At 39.0% G+C, this 26805-nt stretch overlaps 1 protein-coding gene across 3 annotated transcripts; it reads right to left on the bottom strand.

The window, feature by feature from the left end:
* Nucleotides 1–217: 217 nt before the first annotated feature.
* Nucleotides 218–25309, bottom strand: SH3GLB1 (SH3 domain containing GRB2 like, endophilin B1). Of its 3 annotated transcripts, XM_064147946.1 has the most exons (11): nt 25097–25309; nt 20251–20392; nt 17602–17730; nt 15848–15981; nt 15374–15466; nt 13247–13285; nt 11920–11943; nt 7373–7462; nt 6794–6894; nt 2531–2762; nt 218–694 (listed from the first exon to the last, which is right to left on the bottom strand). In XM_064147946.1, the coding sequence occupies exons 1-11, from the start codon at nt 25166–25168 to the stop codon at nt 587–589; spliced, it is 1164 nt and encodes a 387-aa protein (XP_064004016.1). In that variant the 5' UTR covers nt 25169–25309; the 3' UTR covers nt 218–586. The 3 variants fall into 3 exon arrangements, with proteins under 3 accessions (XP_064004016.1, XP_064004017.1, XP_064004018.1); XM_064147947.1 differs by lacking the exon at nt 13247–13285; XM_064147948.1 differs by lacking the exons at nt 11920–11943; nt 13247–13285 and having other exon boundaries at nt 25097–25306.
* Between the last annotated feature and the right edge of the window lie 1496 nt (nt 25310–26805).

The following is a 26805-nucleotide window of genomic DNA, read 5'->3' as shown; positions in this document are numbered from 1 at the left end:
AAATCTCAACATGTTTGCAATTTGTCTTACATTCTCAGAGCAAAGACAACTGTTTTCAGTTTTCAAAGGTGATTAAATGCACAAGGTACTCAGCAGACAGCCATATACATACACCTCAGCACATCTGAGCTCCACAAGTGTTGGTAGCAGAACCACAGACTCTTTCAAGGGTTGTGTTTCATGTTTGGTTATTCAAATAACGTGCATTACACCTGCATCAGTTCACAAGAAGTTTATTTTATGTGAAGAAAAGCTTTGCCATTAATGAAAAAAATTCAGTAGAAAACAGTACCTCCTGCTTTCAATCTAAATTACTCAAAAGTAGAAGCTTGTTATTAGTGAAAACTTCAGTAGAAACAAATCTGTAGGAAACATGTTCTTGGCACGTGAAGTAAAAGCTTAAAACACATCAAGTTTGAATAGAGTATTTACCATGCAACCACACTGGCAGAAAAGCCAGTTTGTAATGGCTGGTATTTGTCCCTCAAGACAGTAACATGGAAGACACTTAAATCTGTTTACATAACATTAATTGTATATAAATATGGTGTCACCATAACTGACAGTCTTTATTCAGGCCAACCATTTAGTTTAGCAGTTCTAAGTAAGTAATAGGCACTTTGCCTTTCTGATTTCCCCTCTCGCCCATCAGCCAGTCTGAATCCATGCCAGGGATACTGTACACTGTTATCACCTAAAAAAAAAACAAACAAAAACAAACACACCACACCAAAAACATATTATTATAACCTTTCCTTGACTGGAAAAAAGTCTATCTTCATCTTCAAGGTTTTGGAATTGAGAATAATCAGATTAAATAGGGCATTTAATATGAGCATTCATGGAATATAATCTAGTGCTCATAAGAATTACTTTACTGCTCCACAGAGAAGAAGTAGATCTAGCAGCATATTTTAAAGTGTTCTTTGTGGTTTTTTTATAATCTATAAATCTTGTCTATTGCTATTGATTTTAACAGGCAATGTAAAAATAAAGTTTGTTGGACCTGCCAGTACAACAGAAAGACAGATGGTGCTGATGTGGCACAATTTAACCAAATCCTAAACCACTGTCTGAAGAAGAAAAAGGCCAAATAGAAATATGTAAGTAATGAACAGTTTAAAAAATAACCAAAAAGTCTGAAAACTTTTTTGTGGATACTCTTTTACAGTGTTCAGCTATGGTTACATTACCAGGGGACCTGTTTCATTATATCTCTCTACTTGCTTTGTATACTCTCCTACTTAAGAGTGCAATTGAACTGCAGCAGGAATGAACACAGCACAACCACCGCCATCAAAAGAAGAAGCAGTCACATTTTTATATTCTTCCTAAATTGCAATATTTAATGTTTGAAAGACTAATTTTATTGATGACTGTGTCAAAGGTGTGGCAAAATGTAGACAGTATGAATTGCATCTTGATTATCTGCCAATTGTTCTTGCAAGCCAGTTGGAGTACTTGCTGCAGCCTCAGCAAGTTTACAGATGACACAAAGCTGTGTGGCACAGTCGACTTGCTAGAGGACAGGGATGCCATCCAGAGGGACCTGGACAGGATGGAGAGGTGGGCCCAGGCCAGCCCCGTGACATTCAACAAGGCCAAGTGTGAGGTCCTGCACCTGGGTTGGCACAATCCCAAGCACAGATACAGGCTGGGTGGCGAATGGCTGGAGAGCATTTTCCTGAGGAAAAGGACTTAAGGATCTGGGGTGATGAAAAGCTCAACATGAGCCAGCAGTGTGCATGTGCAGCCCAAACAGCCAAACGTGTGCTGGGCTGCATCAAGAGCAGTGTGGCCAGCAGTGCAAGGGAGGGGATTCTCCCCCTTTACTCTGCGCTCATGAGACCCCAATTGGAGTACTGTGTGCAGTTTCGGAGTCCCCAGCACAAGAAGGACATTGAACTGTTGGACCATGAAGATGATCAGAGGGCTGGAGCACCTCTGCTATGAAGACAGGCTACAAGAGTTGGGGCTCTTCAGCCTGGAGAAAGCTTTGAGGAGACCTTATAGTCACCTTCCAGTATCTGAAAGGGGCCTACAGGAAGGCTGGGGAGGGACTATTTGCAAGGTCTTGTAATGACAGGGCAAAGGGTAATGGGTTTAAACTGTAAGAAGGGAGATTCAAACTAAGTATTAGGAAAGGGTTCTTCATAATGAGGGTGGTGAGACCCTGAACAGGTTGTCCAGGGAGGTTGTGGGTTCTCCCTCCCTGAAGGTGTTCAAAGCCAGGTTGTATGAGGCCTTGAGTGACCTGTCCTAATGGGAAGTGTGTCCCTGCCTATGGCAGAGGGTTGGAACTGGACAATCTTTGAGGTCCCTTCCAACCTAAACCATTCCATGAAAATGCTAACTCACTCTAGAATAGTAGGATATATAGGCAGAAGGCAAGGTTTTAAAGAGTAGTACTGAAGCTTGATTTAAAAACAATCAACACCACAGATTTCTTGAGGTAGCACATCTTAACTTGCTAGGTCACAAGCATTTCAATTTTACCTTTAAGTGCTGAAGGTACATAGAAAACTCTTACCTCATCTGCAAGTAGTGATAATTCACTGCTGTTTGCAGCATCGTAGTCATAAAGAACTCTAGCTTTCCTGCTGCCACTTAATGACTTCAGTTCACTGATGCCTGAAGTAACTATTGAATTGCTTACTGATGGCAATGAAGCAGAGGCTGAGGCCAAGACTGAGGGAGCAGAAACACTCTGCGCAGGAGCTGAGGAGGACTGATTATTGTTAGAAAGGAAAGTAGATGGAAAGCTGTGGGAGAAAACAAAATGAGAAGACTTTTAAGTGCATCAGTTCTACATGGGCAGCTATGCACGACTTTATGCCTAAATTGGCATTCTTGCTTTTATTAACCACGGAATAAGCACCGACAGACAGCAGTAACAGAACAGCATGGGTATTGGTATAAATCTATAAACCTACTTGTTCCTGACCTGTAATAAAAATCAAACTAACACACTGCAACAGAAATATTGCCACCCTGAAAAAATGACAGCTCAGCCAGTAGCCTCCACTTCCTTCTACTCATTCCTCAATTATGTGGCTACACAAAGGATTGTCCTGGTGAACCAGGTCAGGCAAATATAATGCAGGTTAAAAACACAGCCTCCCTCTGAAAGAAGAAGAAATCCCACAATTATTTTTGCATACTAAATCAGTTCATTGATTCAGCTATCTCTATGCTGTAAAACAAAAATTTCTGTTACACTAAAGACAAACTACTATCAACTTAAGCTCCTCCTTTCTAGGTCAGGCTGCTGCTTGCTCTATGCCAGCTGTAGTGCTTGCCAGATTTTTCCATGAAGTTAATTCAACTCATTACCCTGCTGTAAAAGAAAAAGAGGTTGAAGGAATGGATGTAAAAAAGAACAGTTTATAATCTAAGTTAATGAGCTGAATCACAACAAACTATGATGAGAATCAGAGCAGGTACAAGGCAGAGAGTAAGATTCCTGAAAAGCAAGAGGAGTGGAAAGCAAAGAAATAAAGTGATTTGTGAGCAGCAGGGTAGGGGGAAGTGGAACAGTGTCCTGTTCGGGGCTCCTCAATTCAAGAGAGATGTTGAGATATTGGAACATGTCCAGAGAAGGGTGACAAAGCTGGTGAGGTGCCTGGAATACAAGCCCTATGAGGAGAGGCTGAGGGAGCTGGGGTTGTTTAGCCTGGAGAAGAGAAGGCTCAGGCGTGACCTCATTGCTGTCTACAACTACTTGAAAGGAAGTTGTAGCCAGATGGGGGTTGGTCTCTTCTGCCAGGCAACCAGCAAGGGAACAAGGGGACACAGTCTCAAGTTGTGCTGGGGGAGGTACAGGCTGGATGTTAGGAGGAAGTTCTTCACAGAGAGAGTGATTTGCCATTGGAATGGGCTGCCCAGGGAGGTGGTGGAATTGCTGTCCCTGGAGGTGTTCAAGCAAAGCCTGGATGAGGTACTTAGTGCCATGGTCTGGTTGATTGGGTACGGATGAATGATAGGTTGGCCTGGATGATCTTGGAGGTCTCTTGCAACCTGGTTGATTCTATGGTTCTGTGACTCATGCCATTGTGCTGTATCCTGGGTTGCAGTGCCACAAGAGATTGAACTTCCCAGCTTTTCTTGAAGCTTCAGTTCAGCAACAACTTTAACCACATAAATCAAGATCAGTATATTTCCACAGTAATGCCTGTAGCATTATTTATGCTCATAAGAGGAGCTGATTTCAGTGCTGATGCAGGTGAAAACTATCAATACAGTGACTAATTTTTTGATCATCTGCCCATGAATACAGGTAGAATTAAGGCAGCTCAGATCTCTGTCAGATGCAGCAGTACTGTACACAAGTTCAATTTCACTTATAGACCCCACATTTCAGCAGGGATAACTCAGTGGTGCCTCATCATGCTGTACTTATTACTTGATTAGTTGATAGGCAGAGGGACTTAATTCTAAAGGCCAGCTAGCTGTTTCTCAACAGTACTAAATTACTGCTTAGTATACTGCTAAACCTGTTCTATATTAACATCATAACTAATTGTAAACAATTCCACTCAGTTCAAAGGAAAAGAAAGCCAAAGCTTTATAACCACTCTGTCAACCACTAAGGCATTAAGTCTCACTCTTTTTACAAAGTCATATATAGACTTGCTACTGGAAAACATCAGCTATTCAGATGTTTGGGATATTTTTGTTGTTGTTTGAACACTTTAGTAGCAGGAGTAGTAACAGGCAATTTGAAAAAAAAACACAATAATACCTAAGTTTAGACTTGGCTGTTAAGGAAGCTGAGAAATTTAGAGCAAAAGCAGTTCTAAGCAAGAAAAAAAAATGAGGAACAAAAAAATAGGGGGGAAAAAAGTCATGGCCAGAGTATTTCAAATCTGATTCTTCAAGCAGCTGCACAGGATGGAGAGAAATAGAGAAAGATCCTTAAAACCAAGTCTACTTATATAAAGCAACCTAAGCACAAGTATTCTCTTCACCATCCCTACAGCTGATGCTGTAGAGTACATCAGGAAAAAAAAAATAATCACTGCTCAGCTTTGAAACTTGAATAGTCTTCAATGTGAACCAGGCTAGGGTATATGCCCCAAGTAAAACACATTAATATATACCTACTCTGCAAGCCAAGTTTATTGCTTGAAGCAGAAGCCATCTCGCTTAACTGTTGAATACCTCTGGTCCACCAGCTACGAAAAACAAGTCCTGTGCAGCTTGGCTTTCATATGCAACTGTGGCACATCATTCTTAGATGTGTGGAAAGACCATGTGGAACTCAGCACTGTGTATCTCTTGTGAACCAACAGAGCGCAGGCAAACAGAACCAAAATCTAGCCAAACAGCCTTTAAGCTCCTTCCTTGGTATTACATCTGCCTATGCATAACACAGGAAGAATACTACACGTATCCAGCTCATCTGTTTATTTAATGCAAGTGCTATGCACCATATGACTATAAAATGAGGAATTCTTCCTAAACAAGGAGCACAATTTGAGGTCCTGAGCTGGTTCCCTCTGTTACAGTCCAGTGGGACTTCCTTGCACAAGGAAGGAAAGACACACCCAAGATTTAACACCATTATTGTTTTAATCCACATAGGCAGAAAATTTTCAGGTAAGTTGTTTGAAGTGTTCAGGACTTACCAAAGCTTCTGTGCTTCTAGTCACCTAGCAGTCATTGTATTTTTATCAAAAACACTAATCAGATCACAGCCACAAAGACAGATCTTCCCATTTTCCTAAAGACAGTACTGTCTTAAAATAGAACTTTGCATACCTGTAGCAGTTTACACAAATTTTAAACAAAGACAGCTGCTCTGGACATGTTATGTATCTTAATACAAGGGATTTTTAAAGGGGAATACGTAGTTCCTTAGGTGAAAGGTATTATGCTTAGGGCTTTCTGTTTGGCAAATACACTGGGACAAAAGAACAGCTTAAAAAAAAACCCCTCTCAAAACAGTTGTGTAAATATTCTTCACTTTCTAATTACTAAATAAAAGACATGTTTATTTTCAAGCTTTCAATTCTGCAACTTGCACTTTTATGCTACTAAATTTCATGGTTGAATATTTCTTTCAGTGGGCTGTAACTTTAAAAGACACAGCTCTTCTAAAACCCAGTTTTAAGGATTTTTTGTTTTAAAGAAGTCTTTACCCATTCAAACAAACTAAGGAAAGGAAATCAAATGCCACAGGAAGTTGCAAGTCAGGAAAAGGACAAGACTCGAGAACGCTTTTGGTTTTACTTCCTTGTCATGAAAAATAATCAAAGATACTTTACAGGGACAGTTACTTAGAACAGACACTAGACAAACTTGCTCATTCCACTATGAGTCCTTTAGATTGATGCTTACACATATTTCCAAGCACATTTCTCCCTAGAAACAACATTTATCCTTGCAATTCACTGAACAGTGGAGAATCCAGTTTCAATGAAAATCTAGTAGTACCCAGTAGCAGATTAAGAGGTAACAGAATAAAAACTTTCCCCATATTTTGTAGCACAAAGCATAACACAACTGAATGATTACAAGCAGCTCTCCAGAAAATTCTTTTTGTGCTAGTAAGTGAGGTTAGCTCAGCCTCAACTGCCTTAATTACAAAATACACAAAATCTTGGTAGATCAACCCTCAAAAGGCATTAGTGCTGGGTGTAGGTTTAGGGAAGCAGTGGCACTGGGGCAATTATGTATTAATTACTTGAGAACAAGTATATTTCTTTTCAGTACAGCATAATTCTGTGTTCACTACTGTTTATCAGTCTACATTTTCCTACTATATATAAACACTTTAAAAAAGTATTACTACCTTCCCAGTTGTTTCTGGAGATCCAACATGTACTGGTAACATTGTGCATAGTAGGTCATCTGAGCTTCAACAAAATCATTCAGACAGCGGAGATGATGTGCCTACAACACAGCAAAACAATCCAAGTTTCTAGTTTATGAAAGTGCTATGCTGTACTGGTCTCCTAGTCAGCTGCTAGTGTCAAAGTTGGCACACAGGGATATAAGGCACATAAATCCAAGCACTACAACTATCGGTTAACCGAGATTAAATGTCACAAAACTTAATGTATTTGAGTCTAAAAAACAGCTGCTGTACAAGCACCATGCTATTTACCTACAGTGTTTTCACAACAATAAGTATTTCATAGCATATTTCTCTGGTTTTGAGATTCAGTTGATCTGGTGCGAATGGGAAGCTGAGTTTAAAGGATAAAAAAGAAAGCTTCTGCATTCTCAAGGAGAGACTAAAGTCAAACTCAGTGGATACTAGCCTAGACTTAAAAAAAAACCCACAACACAATTCAGTTTGACACTACCAAAGTTCCCAAGTATCTTACTGTAATTTTTACTTTCTTCTCTACCCCTTTTGAGTACTCACATGTGTGCTGCTGATTCCTTCCAGCAGAAGTCTGGTAATCTCTGCTTGACGGTCAAATTCACTCTGAGTAATTCGTACTTCCTGTTCAGACTGTAAGTAAAGATGCACATTAGGTATTTGTACAATACACTCTGTTACATCTTCTAACTGCAGCAGCCCTGTTTTATTCAGAAGTCCTCATACAAATGCATTAATGTCAAGTTTAAGTATTTGAAGTATATGTGTCTTTCCCTTGAAGACCATTACTAGGCAAAGAAAGAGTATTTGCACCTTTGGGTTCAGAAATGTTAAGGAGATATATATATATATATAAATATAAAATGGTTTAGGTTGGAAGGGACCTCAAGGATCACCCAGTTCCCACCTCTGCCATAGGCAGGGACACCTCCCACTAGAACAGGTTGCTCAATGCCTCATCCAACCAGGCCTTGAACACCTCCAGGGAGGGAGCACCCACAACCTCGCTAGACAACCTGTTCCAGTGTCTCACTACCCTCACTGTAAAGAACTTCTTCCTAACATCTAGTTTGAATCTCCCCTCTGCCAGTTTAAATCCATTACCCATTGTCCTGTCATTACAAGACCTTGTAAATAGTCCCTCCCCAGCCTTCCTGTAGGCCTCCTTCAGATACTGGAAGACCACTATAAGGTCTCCTTGAAGCCTTCTCCAGGCTGAAGTGCCCCAACTCTCATAGCCTGTCTTCACAGCAGAGGTGCTCCTGCCCTCTGATCATCTTTGTGGCCCTCCTCTGAACTCTCTATAACAGTTCCATGTCCCTCTATAAACAGCTTTATCAGACATCTACCACACAGAGTCACTGTATGCACCACAAAGGCATTTTTCTGCTAACAACATTACTTCACCTCTCCCACCAGCAAACCAAATGCTCCCTGGGATAAGTGTCTGCTCCAGAGCTTCTGCCAGGATAGTAGTCATCACCACAGACAATATAATTTATTTCCCCATGCTTTGACTTAACAGGTATATGACCAAATGAAGCTTTTCTTTATTTGTGTCAAGAAACTGCACAGCAATCAGCTGTACAAATATGTTTGACAGTGATTTTTAACAGAGTATTTCATAAATTAATGTCTCATACTGACCACCAAGCTGCTATAGTTTTTTCTGAACTACAGCAAATGTTCTAACTTCCATCAGAGTAACATTTCTGTTAAAACGATGGAAGTCACATATTTAAATAATTCAAAGCCAAATCTATTCCTTGTTACACACTGGTATCACCTTTTAAATAAGTTAATAATGTTATGGCAGTTTTAATGGACTTCCATCTCACACAAGGCAAAATCACTTCAGAGTATTTGGGAAGGAATATGGAAGACACTTTTTAAAAAATACAAATACATTAAAAATGATGTCACAATGTCTACAATCTACTCTTCCAAGGCTTAGTGAAGCAATACCTACAAAATATTACTATTGTATGTGTTTGCAAATATTCTGCTCATGTCAATCCATACAAAGTCAATATGAAAGGATCTTAATCTCAGAAATGAGCACAGAAGAATGATGCAAGTTACCCAAGAAAACTTTTTCATCTAAATCACTGCAGCTGGAAAGGCTTAGTCATTAATTAAACAGCAAAAAAGCAGCTATAGCAGCTGTGTGTTTCTAACTTAAAATGAGATATCAGTGTATGTATCAGGTTACAAACTAATTAGGTTTTCAAGGTTTGTTGAGGAAAGAATCTTTACTTGGAATTTTCCTATTAGTTGTGTATTTATGTCAGTGAAATCCATCTGGCAGTCCCTGACAGAAATGTAAGTTCATAAGAGAAAAAAAGCAAATCTGATAGCCAAGAGAGAAAGAAAATCATTCTCTTCTGTATTAGCAACATTTTCATTTCCTTCAAGAAAACACAGTAAAATCATAGGTAAATCATTTATCTGGAGATGAACAGCCTAGTTTCTTGCTTCTCTGAAGTCAACAGTTGCAAAGGTTCCTATTTTCAGGTATTTACTTATTGGGCAGGAACTTATAAGAAGGCACAACATTGTAAGCAAGGGAAATATCCATTAGAAAAAAATCTATTTGTTTCAATAATCTATTTTAGCAAACAAACCACCTTCTGTAAGAAGGGGGAAAGTGAGTAATGTGGCAACATTTAGTGACTTAGCCAGTACAGAGTGACTTGAAATAAACTGCTTTATAAAAGCCCAGTGCATTGGTTTAGTAGAAATTCATACAAGTGAATCATGATACTGTTCATCAGATGCCCATCCTTATTTTCAGTACTGCTAGGTGGGCAGTAGCAGGACAGAACATCTATTCAGTAAAAAACAGCTGATTTTCAGTCTGGGAAATATACTACCTGGTCGCCTTTGATTCTGAACAAAACACAAGTTTAACCTTTTCAGTGACCCCTCCCCCCAAGATGCAGTCATATTTTGGTTTTACAACAAACAAGAAGGCATCACTGGGTATCTTCCATGAACGTCCCTCAAAATCGTACTTTCTCCCTAAGTTCAGAATATGAACGGAGTTTCTGAATATGAATATCTGGAAATCCATAACCTCTCAAAATTTCACATAAGAATGTGATATGACCTCTCAGAAATATTGTGCAATTCTGTAGCTAAGGAATAAAATCACCTTCCTCGTGTTTTATTAGACATGCTATTAGTAAAGCAGTGATAACAGACATATCAATAATACCCAATATAGCTGGGCTATATTTTCTTTTGTCTTCTCTGTAGACGAAAGACAGGAGGTCTTCCCAGAGTACAAAAGCTATCTAACCTCATCATGCTGAATACGTGTTTAGAATATTTGCACTTTCCATTGGCCATACCAGACAATTTGGAAGAGTCCTAACAAAGTTCATAACTGTGTAGCATCACTACCCCCTCGATTTGTTTCATAGTGCACTTTTTAATGTCTTCCAATACCATATTTCAGAGAGGAAGTTAAGCTGAATACAGTTTCTCACCGACACTATGCAGATCTTGGATCTTTTGTTCTAACTAAAACCAAGATACCTGTAATTGATTTAGAGACTACCAGACAGTCTGAAATCTTTGTTGAGAAACCTCTTAGATTTAATTTGAAAACATCTATGAATCTCTTCCTTCAATTTTCATACACAGGACAGATTGTCTTTAGAAACCTAGAGGGATTACTTTTCTTTTGCCAGAACCTGCAGGTTGTAGTTTCTTCTGAATAGTCTCTGTTTATTATATGCTTAAAAATAAAAGGAATTTTAGTTTGAATTACATAATTTATGACAAGATTTCTCTCCTTTATGGTATGGTTAATCACTTTGTAATATTTCTTTCACTATCTTTAAAAGTTGTTTGTCTTCATCACTGAAAAGTAAATAGTTTGATTCATTGTCTTACAGCAGTACTGTAGTACCAAGTACAACAGTACCAAGCACAGACAGGTTTGCTGCCTCCATATTGTTACTTTACTTAAATAATAAAATGGTTCCAAAATTTGGCATCAAAATTGACCTTCCTTTTACAGTTCAACCTCTTTAACCCCTTCTTCTCTGCAAATTGTCACATTCTGCCCACATACTCCCCATTTGGACCATAACTCGCAGAAAGTTGGAACAGAAGAAGTCTTTTTTTAATTTTCTCTCACAACCCCCAAGATTTCATCCAAACCTCCATATTCCAGATTCTAACACCAAAGCCCTGCATCCCACACAGCTGCCTTTCACAGAATCAAAGTGGTAAGTGTTGAAAGGGACCTATGGAGATCATCTAGTCCAACCCCCCTGCCAAAGCAGGGTCACCTAGAGCAAACTGCACAGGAACACATCCAGACAGATCTTGAAACTCTCCAGAGAAGAAGCTCCACAACCATTCTGGGCAGTCTGGTCCAGTGCTCTGTCACTTTAAGAGTAAAGAATCTTTTTCCACGTGCTTCAGTGTTCTAGTTTGTGTCCATTGCCCCTTGTTCTGTTACCGATCACCACCAAGAAGTGCCCCACCTCATCCCCTTGACCCTCACTGTCATGATCCCAACATCTGCCTGACTCAGAGTCCCAGGACTCTTACTGGAACTGCTTTGCAAAATTAATGCTCGAGTCTTTTCCAGTGGCCCAGTAAGGACTTGCACTGACACAAGTTCCAGAAGTTAAAATAATGGACAGGCTTAATTCATTGAAGTGACAGATAAAACAGATTGGAGACTGTCAGTGCTAAATGCACTGACTTCAAATGGTTGAGCTGAAGCTAATAAATCCCAAGTAACATGCAACACAGTCAGATGCAAATGTTTGCAATAGTGCTAATGTGTAACAGTAATAATAAGGCAGCAAAAGTTCAGCCCTATATTGAAGGTGCAGTTCCTACTTTAAAAAACATACTCCAAATCCCCTGCCCTCCAGCTCCCTTTACTTTCTATTGCTACCATTAGCTTTTATTTCCCCTCCTTTACAGAAGTCCTCCAAGAAATTTCTTCTTAACTGCTAGCACAGCTTCTGTTTGCCAGAAATCAACAACATGCAATATCCTTTATTAGACTAGACCAGCACAAGTTATGATTTCAGAATTCTGCAATTTCTGAATTGTTTACTTACTTTTGTCACTTCCTCAGCCCATATCTAGTCAGCATTGAGAATGGAAAGGGGGAAAATAAAAATATACAAACTTAGATACTGATGATACTTTTAATAGAGGATGCAATGTACTTTGGCTTTTAACTACATTCCTCTCCTAAGAACTTCACAGGAATTTCAGGAGTGCTCTAACTCACTTGTTCAAAGCCCTTCTTATACATTCAAAGTACAATGAGTATGGAAGACATAAAATAAGTCAGATACTGAAGAGAGTGTATGACTTGCAGAATTCATGTTACAAGAACCTATTTAAACCAAGCTGTTACAACATAAGACACAACTACTTGCAAAATTACATGGACCAGACAAACTAAGTTATCATATGGAGGAATTGAAGTTATCTGAATGTGTTAAAATACTGGAAAACTATGGAAAGCTATTCACAGTTAAAGACTGAAATAGACAAATGATTTCTCTTGCTAATTTCATTACTTGTTTCCCATTTCACAAGCATTTTTATTGAAAGCTAAATTTAATTTAAAATGCTACAAAATTATCTCAAACTGAGTATTGTAATAGTAGGTAAGTAGTCATAGCACTTCAAGGAATTTACTCTAAAAGTTAATTACTTCAGACTGCTGCTCCAATTTTCCCTTGCAGTGCACTTCTCCTTTAACATTTATTTTCTGCAGCTGTAAGATGACAACATCATCAGGACTTCAATAGGAAGAAATGTGTGTAAAGGTTGCAGAAGCAAGTTGTAGCAAACAAGCTTGTTTGCTTTTTATCTGATCATGACTCAGAAATCTGGAATATTGAGAGGTGACCCAAACCAGGCTAGACTGAACAGCACAGTCTATGTCATACTTAATAATCTAACTCCTTCCTTTTCCACTTTCACAAATGTGGTGCTAAAACCCTCTGCTTTACTGAGTCCTCTCAGATGTCACATAATTCACTCCTCACATTAAAAAATTGAAAAATTAAATAATTATTTTCCCTCCAATAGGTGAAATTAACTTCAGAAGCGACCAAAATATAAAAATTGAAATGTTAAAACAATAATCTCTTTTGCCTCTAAAGTTTACATTCATAATCTCAGATATTAAATCCTATGTACTTCAGTTTATCAGAAATATTCAGATGAAACAACATCTAATGCTGTACTGACATAAGTGTATTTAGTACACCACACCAACCTAGATTGGAACGAAAAACACCTGAAACATGACCAAAATGAGCTGAATAGCAAGAGGAAACATTTGATAGGAAAGTGAATGAACACAGGAGGCCAACAAACCTTTAGCCATTTTACATGCAGCAAGTTGAGCACGTAAGAGACATTTACCATAATGTTATTCTCTTCAGGCTGAGAGGTGTTTAGTTGCTTAAATGCATAGATAAGAGACAAAAGCAAGTTACAACACTGAATATAGCCAGTGAACAGATTGTTGGCACAAAGCACTGTAAGTTTAAGCTAACGAAACCTGTGAAATGAGCATAGACATGTAAAATTGTTTAGTATTTTAAATACTGATCTAAGATTTCAGTTGTACAGTAATCATGGGAGAATGTAATTTCATCAAGCATTAAGTATTTTTGTAGCAGGAAAAAACAAACAAATGTAGATGCAATGTATCACTTTATCCTGTTGAATAAAACAAGAAAATGTAACAGTCTGCATCATAACTCAATATAATTTGCTAGCCTGGCAGTTCAGAACTATTTGCCACATAACTTCCTCCATAGATAAGTAAGACAGAAGACAAACCATTTGCACCACACCTATATCCAGGTTAGTTCTCATTTCTATATTGCAGGGGATAAAGTAGAAATGGAATTTTTTCCAATTCTCTGGGCACTCTACAATCTAATGCCTCTTCAACATGCATACTGTTGCTAAAATGCAATTAAAACTGAAGTATAGGAAAGGTGGTGAAGTAAGAGGCCTAAAGTTTCATGCAGTACTAAATTATTTGTGTATCAAACTGCATGTTACTTACTGTATGAATATTTTTAGCCTGGTCAAGTAGTAGCAGCAGCAACTGGTAATAATTTTGTCCAAGCACGAAGCTTTGGATGAATACACTAGCGATGGAACTAAAATTCAAGTACAGAGCCTTTCTTTTAATACCAAGCTCAAGGGAAACAATGTCCTTATGCTGTATTGCTTTAGAAACTAAATGTACCTATTACTATGCCACAAACAAAAGCTAATAACAAAAATACTTTTTTTTTTGGAGGAGAAACATTTAACTCAGAACAAATCCATGCAAAGGAATTGCTTGGATACACTGTTTCTAAATTCCACTACTAGCTGACCAAAACCCTGCTCTGTTAGGCTTAAAAATTAAGAAAGTTTAAAAAGAAGAGAATTAACTTTTTTTTTTGCGTTAAATTTACATTTTGTAAGGGGAAAATAAATGCATGGACTTACAAAAGATAAAGATAATTTAAAAACACAGGCTCAGTGTGCATGACATGAGGGAGTTAGGACACAGATGCAGAATTGCCAGGCAGGAATAATGATGTTTTTTCAGAAGAATCATTGTCCCAAAGATGAAAGGTGCTTCATCCACAAAGCTCAGTCTCAGAAGTGACGCTTCTGAAATCTTTGAGGACAGTGACCCATTTGGAAAAGCCAGCAAAATCTGATAGCTTTGCCTCTGTCCCCTCATCATGTACACTGTCCCTGTGTATTTAAATTACCTGTATTACTTCAGCATCTGTGTGCACTTCTACTGCATTAACCCTAGAAAGAGAAATCACTATCCATAATTACCTGCAGCACTTTTGTGAATGCAGTCAAATGATAGCTATGAAAATACCATAAGCATACTCTGTCAAAATTGCATACATTCAATTATCTATTCCTCCACTTAGAGGCATTTCAAGAGTTTAAAACACAAATGCTTTTTATTTTGTAGTAATTATTATCTCCTTGAACAAGTGCTTATTTAGGGAATAAGAAGGGTTAAGAGATGCAAGTGTAAGAGTACCACCCCATTTGGAGTTGTGAAGCTGTAAACAATACAAAAAGAATTAACTACAAATATTTTGTATGGAGAGAAGTTAAACATGGATAAAATTGTCAGTTGGGAAATAATTATACATATGCTTTAACACTTGGAAAGACTCAAACGGCAAAAACTTAACCTCCAAATGTATTTATAAGTATCTTGGCAGATTGTAGCAGGTCATTTTTGGCAGTATAGGCTCATCTAGTACAGAACAAGAGGAAAATATTTATTTGGGTCATGTAAGCTCAACCTGATGGAGTATCTAAAAATAGAAAATAAACACCATGATCAGCAATTTGCTTGCATTTCCTTGTGTCCCACTACGGCATTTCTTTCAAAGCATCTAGAAAAATAATGAGGCTAAGAAGCTGGGACTGGAAACCAAGCAGGCAAGTTCGTAAGAATGTATCAATAAGTTTGAAAGTTATGGACAAGTCAAAAAAAATTCTACTTACTGCAGCTCGAGCTTCTGCAACTTTTGCTTTCTTCAATCTGGTTTTTGCTGCATCCAAATCTAGTCTTTTGTTTTGCAATAGTTTACGTTCTTTCTGAAAGTGAGGTAAGTTAGTTTGTGAGAATAGGTAGACACACTCAAAAGCTTGCTTACCTGGAATTTTCATCTCCATTAAGAATGACATACAAAAAAGGTTCTTCGGTTGAATATAGGAGGCAGAATTACATTGTAATTATTCTCATGCATTTTATACTCCCGATACATACTTCTAATAGAACAACAGTTAAACTCCACAAGTTTTCAGAATTATTTTCATTTCATGTGGTCAAAAGGAAGAAAAATGCACCAAAAGCACAAATTCCACCCAAGTCTTCCTGCTTTGAGGAAAACAATTTTGTACAATTATCTGCTACTTCATTTTTAAGATTTAGTTACAGCCGGTGTGAAATGCTGAAGAATGCAAAATTCAACTTACAGTAATAGTTTTGTAATCCCCTTCAATAAAATTTCGTAGGGGAGTGAGAAAGTTTATAGCAGAAGTTTGAATGAGTTCTCTGTCTGCTGTCCCAATTCGCTTTTGTGTCTCTCCACATTTAATGAGTGCATTTCCTGTGAAACAAACATAAACCCAAAAGTTTGTTTCATAGTGAAGGTGGTTAACAGAACAGGTTTCTACAGGCAGGAAAGTTTAGGCCAGCGGATTGAAAGATAATCCAATACTGTCACAAGGGCTTTCAAAAGAAATCTGAATCAGCTACAACAATAACAACCCAAACAAACCTCAGACAACAAAAGAGACAAACAAGAATGCAAACACGCCTAAAGTAAACATCCACTCAAACCAAACAAACTCAACACCAAATGAAATATTTTTTATTAATAATCATCTCTATTCAAGGCAACATTTCAATGAGAACAGATAGGATATTGTTGAAGTGGCTCTAACTGTAGCAACTCCATTATGAACACCTGATTTAGAACCAGCCATGGTACCTACTTTAATCAAACAACCATATTTCTGTTTTGGTCAGGACTAGTTGGTAGCAAGGAAAAAGCTCACTTAGCTATTTGAAAACAGCGTGCTTTTTCCTTGCCCCCTACTACTTCTACATAGTATTTGTACATAAAGTGAACAATATTTTGAAATGTTTGTGAGTAAAGTACTGAAATTGAACTTAGGGTATCAAGAACACAGTTACTACGAGAGGTTTCAACAGGCTGACACATCCTTGTGAGGAAAAGCCACTAAGTTTACAGAAGACTGAAATATTTTGTAACACCACATGAAAGCTAACAGTGTATCTATCCTTATGCTTACAGTTTGTTACCTACTTGATTTCTAAAAATCCTAAATTTATGGAAAGCATTAAATAGCATTAAACTATGTGGAAGTAAGAGGAACAAAGCCTGCCATTATTGATTTTGTATTCATATTCTTCTATTAAAAATAACTTTTTTTATAAGTACACTGTTATTTTCTGATATAAATAATTTATTCAACTCAGAAGAAAAGTGTTCCCTCCTATTTCAGTTTTGAAAAAAGCAACTAAAGAGAACTACCTCTCACAGGTTGATTGCAGATTATAATATAAATACAGACACCTAGGCATTTCATCTGGTCAAATTAAATGAACAGCTAAATCTGTTATCAGCAATTTTAAGTGCTGTACAAAACACTAGAACTAGGTTTTATAATTAACGCTAGTGTGAAACATTAGAGAACACCTCCAGCTCTCCTGTCACAAGTACAGAAAATTGGATGGAGAAGGAGAAAAAATTCAGATGATGAGAACATTTTTGCTTACCTTTAGCAAAATACTACATATTAAGAAAAGCAGGAATACTGTAAAGTTAGAGAGGCTTCTTCCTAAAGTTAATATAATGCATAAATGCTGTCAGATGTGTAAATAGCAGTGTAGAGATACACTGTTATAACGAGGAAGATAAATTGCAGAATTATTTGTCTGGTAAGAAAATTAGACATGCACAAAGACAGATATCATTCCAACAGCAGGTTCTATTTCTAGAATTGGAAAAAAATCTCATAACTGATGTCCTAATGTTCAATTTTATACAGCAAGTCTTCTCAAACTGATACAAAAGCCATTGAACTGTTTCAAGTAGAGGAAAACAAGGAATATCATCTTACACGGTTAAGAAAAGCTAGATTTGGGCATTTTTTCTCCCTTCAGTTCTGCAACACAAGACATATTTTTTGCTTCTACTTACCATAAGCTGTTCCTGGACCAAATTCATTCCCAGCATCAATCATATACTGGCCTAGTAACTCTGGATTATTCATACGACTTGGTGCTTTGCGGTCCAGCTTCTCATAGACAAATTCTTCTATCCTGGCATCTAAAACATGTTTTATTTGAAATAATTACTGCAATTTAAACCATGAATTAGAAATTTAAGTAAAAAAAAAAACAAAATTAAGAAGAAAAAAATTAAAATCCAGACACTGTACTCCACATTCATTAAGTGAACAATATTAAGCTGAAAAGAACATTCCTGGACACTGACTGTATTGTAGGTTTGTCATGCTATGTTCAAGTGCTTCTTAAGGCCATCTGTGAAAGTGAAAAACTACACTGTTCCTCTCCCTTCCATCAGCATATTTATACAGTTATCCAAAATTTTGTCCAGAAGTCTTTGTTGTAAGAGCAGAACAGAACACTTCTCCTTAACAAAACCTCTTCCCCTCCCCTTCACTAGAACTAGCAGCGTAGGAATTAAGTTAAACAACTACCTTAGGTTCCCTCTTAAGATATTCTGAAAGTTTTGTGGCCCCAGAAATCAGATCCCCTCCTTTACTGAAATGCTCTGAAAGAATTCACTGAAGATACTAAAAATGTTTCATTTCATATTGCCATGTTTCCTTAGTTTGAGCAACAAAAGTATAAAAAGAAGAGTTGTGACTATGTGAACATTAATATCCATCTATCATAATATTAAATCACAGCATGCTTCTTAGGTGAAAAAGTCTCAGACACAGAGAGGCTGTTTATTTCAACAGCAAACTCTGCACACACAACACCCAATTTCTCTGACCAATTATTTTGACTTCCCAACTAGCTCACTTTATTAATAATGTCAGTATGAACTAATATCAGCCTGCAGGAGTACAGGAAACCATAAAGAAGCTTTTCACAATGTACAAACTTGCCACTTTGATGTAACAAAAAATAATACTGTTAGACAACTTTCATCAGCACTGGATTAAATAACTCCTCTCTCTCAAAGATCAAAAAAATTAAACTGACATAGACAAAGATAGGTACCAGTCCATTCCCTGGCACCAAGGGTGAACCAAAAAATATACAGGGTTTTTTTTTCTTTATCCATAATATTTATTTTTTATTAAATGATGACAGAACTGAAGAGTAATCTAAAATTATGGACTACTACATGGGTCTGACCTAAAGGTGCAATTAAAAATGTGACTGAACGTAATTTTTCCTTCCTCAGACAGGGTCACTTCATTAACAACAACCAAAAGAAACTCTCTGCCTCATGTGATAGTCCTCTTAAGCAGGCTGCCAGACAGCTGAAGTTACATTCACAGACAAAGATCACTGCTTAATGCCAGGTATTTTTAGACATCAGAAAACTGACTGGTCAGCACAGCTGAGATACTATCATGGATTTTATCCTTCTACTGAATCTTATTCACAGTTCTACCAGTTTTCAGTTAATGATTCAGTACTCTACAAGTTTCTAAAATGTCAAGAGATACTACAAATATTGAATTAAATGAACAAGATAACTATTTCCTCTGGCCTGGAAAGGAAGTAGAAAATTTAGCAAGAATATTCCGTAAGCTCTAGTCTAGCCTTCCCAAAGGATTAGTTATTTTTGTTTTAACATTTGGGGTTTTTTTAACTTCTGCTTTTATAGTACTACAGGATGCAACATGCTTCCAGAAGAATGCTTCAGAGATCAGCATTATAAAGACTTTATCTGTTTGGCATTAGAGAAGTGCTATCAGTGTACGATTCACCCATACTAATAAATCTTAGTAGTGACTCAGTGTGTCACTACAAGGAGAATACTTATAATAATGCTAGTATCTCTACATTGAAAACAATCTCATCATTTGAGCAAATCTGAAGGAGGTTTAGATTTATTGTTTTATTTTTTAATATCTGCTCACCTAGTGACTAGGCACCAGGCCTTGACTTGAGATATAGATCTACACATCACGTGAATTCCTATCGCTTCCAAGTGTAACAAAACAGTCACAAATGGCAGAGATAACTGTAAGATACCAGTCTGATATCCTTAACATTCATCAGCAATTACAGAAACAAAATTAGCACATTGGAAAACTACATTTCTTCTACCCATGTCTTTTTTGTTATTGCTATAGTAAGAGACTCACTAGTGATGAAAACATTTAAAACGTTATATCGACTAAGTATGGTGTATCAATAAAACCACTTTTATTGTAAAGGAGCTGTTAAAGACAGGCATTTCAGTTCATCTTGCCTGCTTCAAACTGAATCGTATTGTGAAGTTTAAAGTAATGAGTTTTCTTGAGCTACTGCATCTACCACATAAAAAATTCTTACAGCTACCTAAGATTTCTGGAATTACAGTGGAAAACAGGAAGCAAATAAAAAAACAGTCAGCCTGAGACTGACTAGAGTATGGAAACAATGCTACAGTTTAAATAGCTCTGTCTGAAGCTTTTCCCATTTGAAGAGTTAAGAGCCAGCAACTCAGACAGTGTCCCCAGTTCTCAGCTATTTTCCTAACTCTAGCCTTCAAATTTCAAGACTGAAATACTTACTCACAACTTATGCAACATCTATTGCAGTAAACATTAACACTGGTAAACAGAAGTTGCAAGCAAAAACCTGAAGAGCTCCTTACTTGGATTTGGTTGTAATAACACTTCTGTTTGTTTCATTATTTTTTCTGTCCATAATTTAGTGCATTCTGCTTTGCTGAGAAGGTTCTCCAGGTGAGCATCCAGTTCAGTCTTTTCTGCTTGACCAAGCTTTTCTTCTGTGAACTGGGAGATAGTCAGATAGGTTAAAAAAAGTTAGTTCACGTACGTAACTTTCCAGGACAAGTTTAAGATGTACCTAATCACTCATATAAGTTGCAGATCATACTTTTGAAGACATCACTATTCAGTCATCAATGCAAATCTAAGGGTAAATTTGAAAGCTTTTAAGATCAACAATGCATCCTTACTATCAGGGAGAAAAGGGCAGGAGAGTATTTAATCAAGATGAAGAAGGTAATTTACAACATTATCATAGAATGCTTTAGGCTGCAAGGGGCCTCAAAGACTGTCCAGTTCCAACCCCCCACCATAGGCAGGGACACTACCTACTAGAACAGTTCACTCAAAGCCTTATCCAATATAGCCTTGAACACCTCCAGGAAGAGAGCATCCATGACTTCCCTGGGCAACCTGTTCCAGTGTTTCACCACCCTCACTGTAAAGAATTTCTTCCTAATGTCTGGTTTAAATCTCCCCTCTGCCACTTTAAACCCATTACTCCTTGTCCGATCATTACAGGACCTTGTAAATAGTCCCTCCCCAGCTTTCCTGTAGGTCCCCTTCTTCACAATGAAGAAATTCTTTGTTCTATACTTAGAAGTGGGTTCTCATTTGAAACATTTTGTCCAGTTTTGCATAGTACATTGCACATGAGCCATAAGGAATATAAGCCAGAAGACAATAAAAAGATTACTTAAATCTTGTACATTTTGTAACTAAATTTGGTCCTCCTCCCACAGCAAAACCTAAAGGTGCAACAGACTCTGACTGCACCTATCTTTAACATGTTTGAAAAAAATGTTGCTCTGTCTACAGCAAACGGGACAAAAAGTAGTGAGTTTAAATTCAGGATGAAGATTTAAATTAGACATTAGAGAAAGCTTTTAAAGACAAGGATTAAAAGCTAAAATAGATAACCCTGGGTGAATATGTATCTTTCAGGATGCAGAGCGTTTTGCTTTTTACACAAACCAATGTTTGGTGAATTGTTTATATTTAAAACTTATCTTGTTATGCTTTACAACAACAGTAAGATGACTTCTGTTGTTACTTTCCAAGCTGCATTTTCAGTAACAATGAAATACGGTGCAATTCCATTTAGCTAAATAAATTCAGCAGGCAATTTATTTCACACGATATTAAATTCATGCCAACTCTTATTAAACCACAAGCAGTTTGTACTTCAGTCCCAGTTTTCTGGCAGAGGGGGAAGCCACGTGTTTCACATCAGGGAACCAAGCAAAACCGGAACTGAGGGTTTTGCCTGCCTCTATTCAGAAATACTTTCTCATCATGATGATGATCTCATCATTTGACATCCTGTTTAAAGTTAGGCATTTTCAGAAGAACCTGGCTTATGATTAAATCCCTCACAAGCTTACCAATTAAGAACATAATAGGACTGGAAGCACTTTCAGCTGTCAAAATTGATTCTTAACTATTTCTTTGGTGGGCTATTTAAGCTTAAAATAAGACACAAGAATGCAACACAAGTAAATTGCACTGTCCAAGTTTGTTTTCATCTCAAGCACATATGGAGTAAAACCAACTTTGAATGCATATGCATATAAAGTCTAGATAAATGCTACCTATAATTCTTCATATAGACAAATTACGTCTGTGAGAAAGTTCAGGAGGGACTAATTTCTTCATGAGTGTAATATTACTACTGCTTAAAAAGTTCTTTATAATATGTCAGATACTGTAAGTTGTTTTCAGAAACGCTGTACAGATTTAACACATTATCAAAGGGTTTGAAATTATCTTTTGCTAATTACAGAGAACAGTATTTCTAAATAAAACGGAGTTTCCTATTAATATTTGCATAAATCCCAGCAGTGTGAAAATTGTTTAGTGAATATGACAGTGCTATACTTCACAAACACTTCAAGGAAAAACTTAATTTTAGCATTATTGAGCAGCATGGTAAACAGTGGTTTGACAGAATTATGCTGCCACTTTGATTTCCTATCAGTTACCCTGAAATCTAAATCTGAACTGGTCTTTCTGTGTAATGTCTTTTTTTCAGACATTACTCCATCCCTTCAGAATAAGAACAAAATAAGGAAGAATTTCTCTTCTGCTTAGAAAAACTGTTCCAAGATAGGCAGACACTAATGATTTTCTACTTTGATTAGAGCTTTAGAAGTTTTGAGGTCCTTTCTATCAGAGCCTAAAAAGTGTCACACAGAGATACCTAATATAAGCACCTACTAGAACAAATCCTATAAGTAAACCATCTAATCCATTTGCCTTTATTAAAGTATATACACAAGTTGCCTGAACATGCACAACTCATGTAGAAGAAAATATGTACTGTTTTGCATACAACTGGTTTATCATGCTCCGATCAGCACTTCAGGTCTACATTGTAGAATTACTAGGAGGAGGAATTACGTTGAGATAAGCCTCTATCTTGAAGGAGCAGTCATGAAGACTAAAAGCATTTCTGCTTCCAAAGAGTAAAAGACCAGCTCATTCCCAACCACTAAGCAGGCAGCTTGTCAATTACAGAGCCTGACAAGGGGAAGGACTCAAATTACTGTTACCACACTCTATGTCATTATTTATTTCACCTCAAATGCCACTAACTGTAACCACTTGCTACTTTGTTCCACAAACTGCAACTACTTCAAGTCTGAGAATGACTCCTTTAAGCTTTCTTTGCCTGATAGAAGGAAGGGTATGAAGATGACTAGTAAGGTTGATTTTTTTTCTTTTACAGATTACTACATAAAACATTGCAGTCTACCCTCAGAAGGAACAGGTTTTCTGGAACATCAGTATCAGGTAAGCCAACTCAAATCCCTTTGTAACAGAAAAGTCTGAGAAGCGTATGGAACACTAAAAAGGCATTCCCCATCTTCTAAATTCAAATGCCATAGTATGCTGCTGAACTGTTTCATAAGGTTTGGTGGGGCTTTTTTTTGTTTGTAATATCCCAAAGCAACTAATATCATGCCATATCACATCATCCAGCCATGTATGAACTTAAGAGTCTAACTCAATATCCAGAGCTGTAACTTTCAAAGAAGTGCACAGTCTATGCCTAGCAGATATTAACAAATACATACAAAATTCATCTCTCTTAATATTATCTGCAGGCCCTGCCTAATAGCTTACAAATCAGGGAAAGCAATAACAGCACACAGAACATGAGCTACTTGGTTTACAAGAACATGTTATGGATTTACTCGTTCCCCTCAGTGGCTTCATTAAACTTCTCATTTTAGGGGAAAGTGGCAGCTGATAGGGCAACATTATTCAGCATTTTCATTGAATTTTACTTTAGGTTAAGCAGATAATTAATGAAGCTATTCAGATGTTAACAATGCAGGTAAAGCAGACTGGGCAAACCACAGTTCAGACCACCATTAAACCATGACAGACTACAAAAACTTGAGTTAGATGAAAAGCAAAATGATGACTTCAATGTAAAAAGTCAAGATAGACGAATCACAAGGTCCCATCACAGGATCTTCCAGGGAAGGGTGAACTACATCTCCTTTTTGCCCACATTCAGCAAGATAAAAAAACCAAAAAGGGTGGAGCCTGGAAAAGAAGAGGTCTAGGAAACATACAGACCTCTGAAACCCCCTGAAACAGCCAGGGGAAAGAAAGAAAAAAAAGGCATGGAAAGATCTTCATCACAAACGGGAGCCACAACGACTGCTCATTTAAATATAAACCACGTTTTTTGACAGCTTGGCATTTTCAGAGCTCTGCTGTGCCGCGGATCACTTCTTCTGCTCGAATATTGAGATCAGACCAGATAACAGTAATCACTTTCCAAACCTGTCTGTGACCCAGTGAGAACTCAAGAGAAACCAAAGTGGATTACTATGTACTGCTTTGGATGTCCATCTCCCTACAGGAAATCTGTTTAAGTTTGATTACATAAAGAGAGGGTATTACAGTCAAGACAACGGCTAAGGAACAAAAGCCAATGATAGTGCCCTAAGTGCGAAGAAAGTGGAAGACCAATTCAGAGACAATGGGTTATCAAACAGGCTTAAAAACATATATCAAAGCTTAATTCAAACCAAAAAAAGCCTAAGCAGATACTTTCATGTATCACATCAGATCTTGAATTTGACGGATCAGGCACCGCGATGCATTTTTAGCAGCCACTGAAGAGACTGGCTTATTCCAGACGCGGCACACCTTTGTCCCTTCCACGCATAACCCCGACTGTATCTTTTTGGCAGCTGATGGCTGCTCAACGAGACCACTATCGAGCCCAGGCACCTCTTCCTGACTCTGGGCAGCCTCAGCCTCCCCCTCGCCATCACTCCGAACTGTTTTGCAACCAGCCTAGAAGAAATCCCCTGTTCCTGCCAAACCCAGGACCAGCAGGGAATCCGCAGGCGAAGGAGCTGTCTGGAGGAGGAGGCACATCGCTGTCCGGCCAGGCCAGAGGTCCGGGGCTCACCCCTCGCAGCCGGGCCTGGCACACCCTCAGAGCTAGAAACCAGCTGCCAGCCCGGCCCCTCCCCAGCCACCGCTCCACCGGCCTGGGGCGGAGCTGGGCTCCCCGACCAACGCCCCGCACCGGGCCCAGCAGCGACAGTGGCGGCAACGGCGACCCCGCCTTGCCCCCCTCCCCCCAGCTAGGGCCGCGGCAGCGAAGTCCAATCTCGGTAAAGCCCGGTCCAGGCAAAGCCCAGATCCGGCAAAGCTCCCACAGGGACAAGCAAGCGGGGGTACCTGCACAGCGCGACTCAGAAAAGCGCCCGCGTCAGCCGCTAGCTTCTTCACATTGAAGTCCATGATGTTCATCTTCAGCAGGGGAGGGGGCGCTGACTCAGCCCAAGCGGCAGCGGCCGCTCAGGCCCGTGTCTGTGGGGAGCCGCCGGGAGGCGGTGCCAGAGCCGGCCCGGCGCCGCAGCGGATTGGGCGCAGCCGCGGCGTCAGCCGCAGAGCCCGGATCGGCTGGTGAAGGGCTGGGGAGGCCTGCCCCGGCCTCGCCTCGCCTCGCCCCGCCCCGGGCCCGCCTCTCCCCGCGCTGAGGGGGCGGTTGGCCGGGTGGGGCGTGCGTGCTGCTGCTGGGGGCGGCTGACCCGCGGCGCTCGGCACGCGTCCCCGCCTCAGGGAGCCGCGGCTGTTATCTGTGCGCTGCAGGGCTTGCGGCTGGCTCTGCGGCGATCACTAGCTGTGGAGGCAGGGAGGCTTCCCGGAGCCTGCCGCGGCCTTTACCGTAAAGAACGGCGAGCGGGGCAGAGTCCTCTTGTGCGGGCAGTGATGATCTGCCTGGGGCACGTTCATCCGCGACGCTACTGGTGGAAACCCGCCGCCTCGGGCGTGTGCCGCCCTCGGACCTTCCCAGTCCCCAGTGCTTGAGTCCAGAGTTTTGTAGGTCAGATGTGATCTTAATGAAAAATAGTTTTCGATAGACCTTGGAAATGGAAGGTGGGAAGGATTTAAAACGTTTGAAATCGTTCCGGAAAAGGCTGTTTGTTGGAAGAGTTTGTGTAGGTAAAGGTATACTGAGACACAACTATAAAATAGTACCAAAGCATCACAAAGGGAGTGTTTGAAAATACCTTTAATTGCATTACTTAATGCCAACCATTGAGCAAACCAGAAAACAGTCTCTAACGTTTTCCATCATTTTAACATCGCTCAGGATTTTTGAATGCCCAAGAAAAAGGCAAAAGGACCTTTGACACAGGCTAGCAACTGGAAAACAAGGCGGCTTCATTGGCATCAAACTAATATTCCCACTGTGAAAATGATCCTGGTTATTCGGTTTGGTAACTTACCTCATAATCTGAATACTAAATAATGTTTGGTTTAATTTGATAAAGTCAAAGGAAATCCCAGGGCATTGTGACAAGAAGTAAGTTTCAGGGAAAGGAAGTCACTGCAACAATCAAAGCGATCTTGCTTACATGCCGGTCAGGTTCCAGGAATTAAAACCAAAACAAAACCCAGGCTGTGTAAAGTTCCCATTGTACCTCTAGCACTGATAAGGAGAAGGCCTGGAAGCTGTTGTGTTTGCTTTCCTGAATATGTTTTACCTTTTCAACTTTTATTGTCTCATTGATACATGAGTGTGTTTATATCTAAAAACTGTATAGTACATTTGTCTCGATTTCTTAAATTGACTTGTATTGGTATAGAAAGGACTTATGAGTCTCTCTTGTAATGCTCAGCACTGCATCAGGAATGGTGTGGTCAGCAGGAGCAGGGAGGTCATTCTGCCCCTGTACTCTGCATTGCTTAGACCACACCTTGAGTACTGTGTTCAGTTCTGGGCCCCCCAGTTTAAAAGGGACGTTGAGATGCTTGAGCATGTCCAGAGAAGGGCGATGAGGCTGGTGAGAGTCCTTGAGCACAAGCCCTATGAGGAGAGGCTGAGGGAGCTGGGATTGTTTAGCCTGGAGAAGAGGAGGCTCAGGGGTGACCTCATTGCT

This window comes from Pogoniulus pusillus, chromosome 8 (assembly GCF_015220805.1).
Source record: "Pogoniulus pusillus isolate bPogPus1 chromosome 8, bPogPus1.pri, whole genome shotgun sequence".
Taxonomy (NCBI): Eukaryota; Metazoa; Chordata; class Aves; order Piciformes; family Lybiidae; genus Pogoniulus; species Pogoniulus pusillus.
Note: the sequence above shows the minus strand (reverse complement) of the source record. Positions and strands in the feature narration are given on the sequence as shown.

Coding starts and splice junctions, on each gene's coding strand:
- SH3GLB1 (XM_064147946.1), bottom strand. CDS start 25,168: ATGAACATCATGGACTTCAATGTGAAGAAGCTAGCGGCTGACGCGGGC. Junction 15,982..17,601: donor TGGTCCAGGAACAGCTTATG/GTAAGTAGAAGC, acceptor TTTGTTTCACAG/GAAATGCACTCATTAAATGT. Junction 13,286..15,373: donor TTGCAGAAGCTCGAGCTGCA/GTAAGTAGAATT, acceptor TATGCATTTAAG/CAACTAAACACCTCTCAGCC.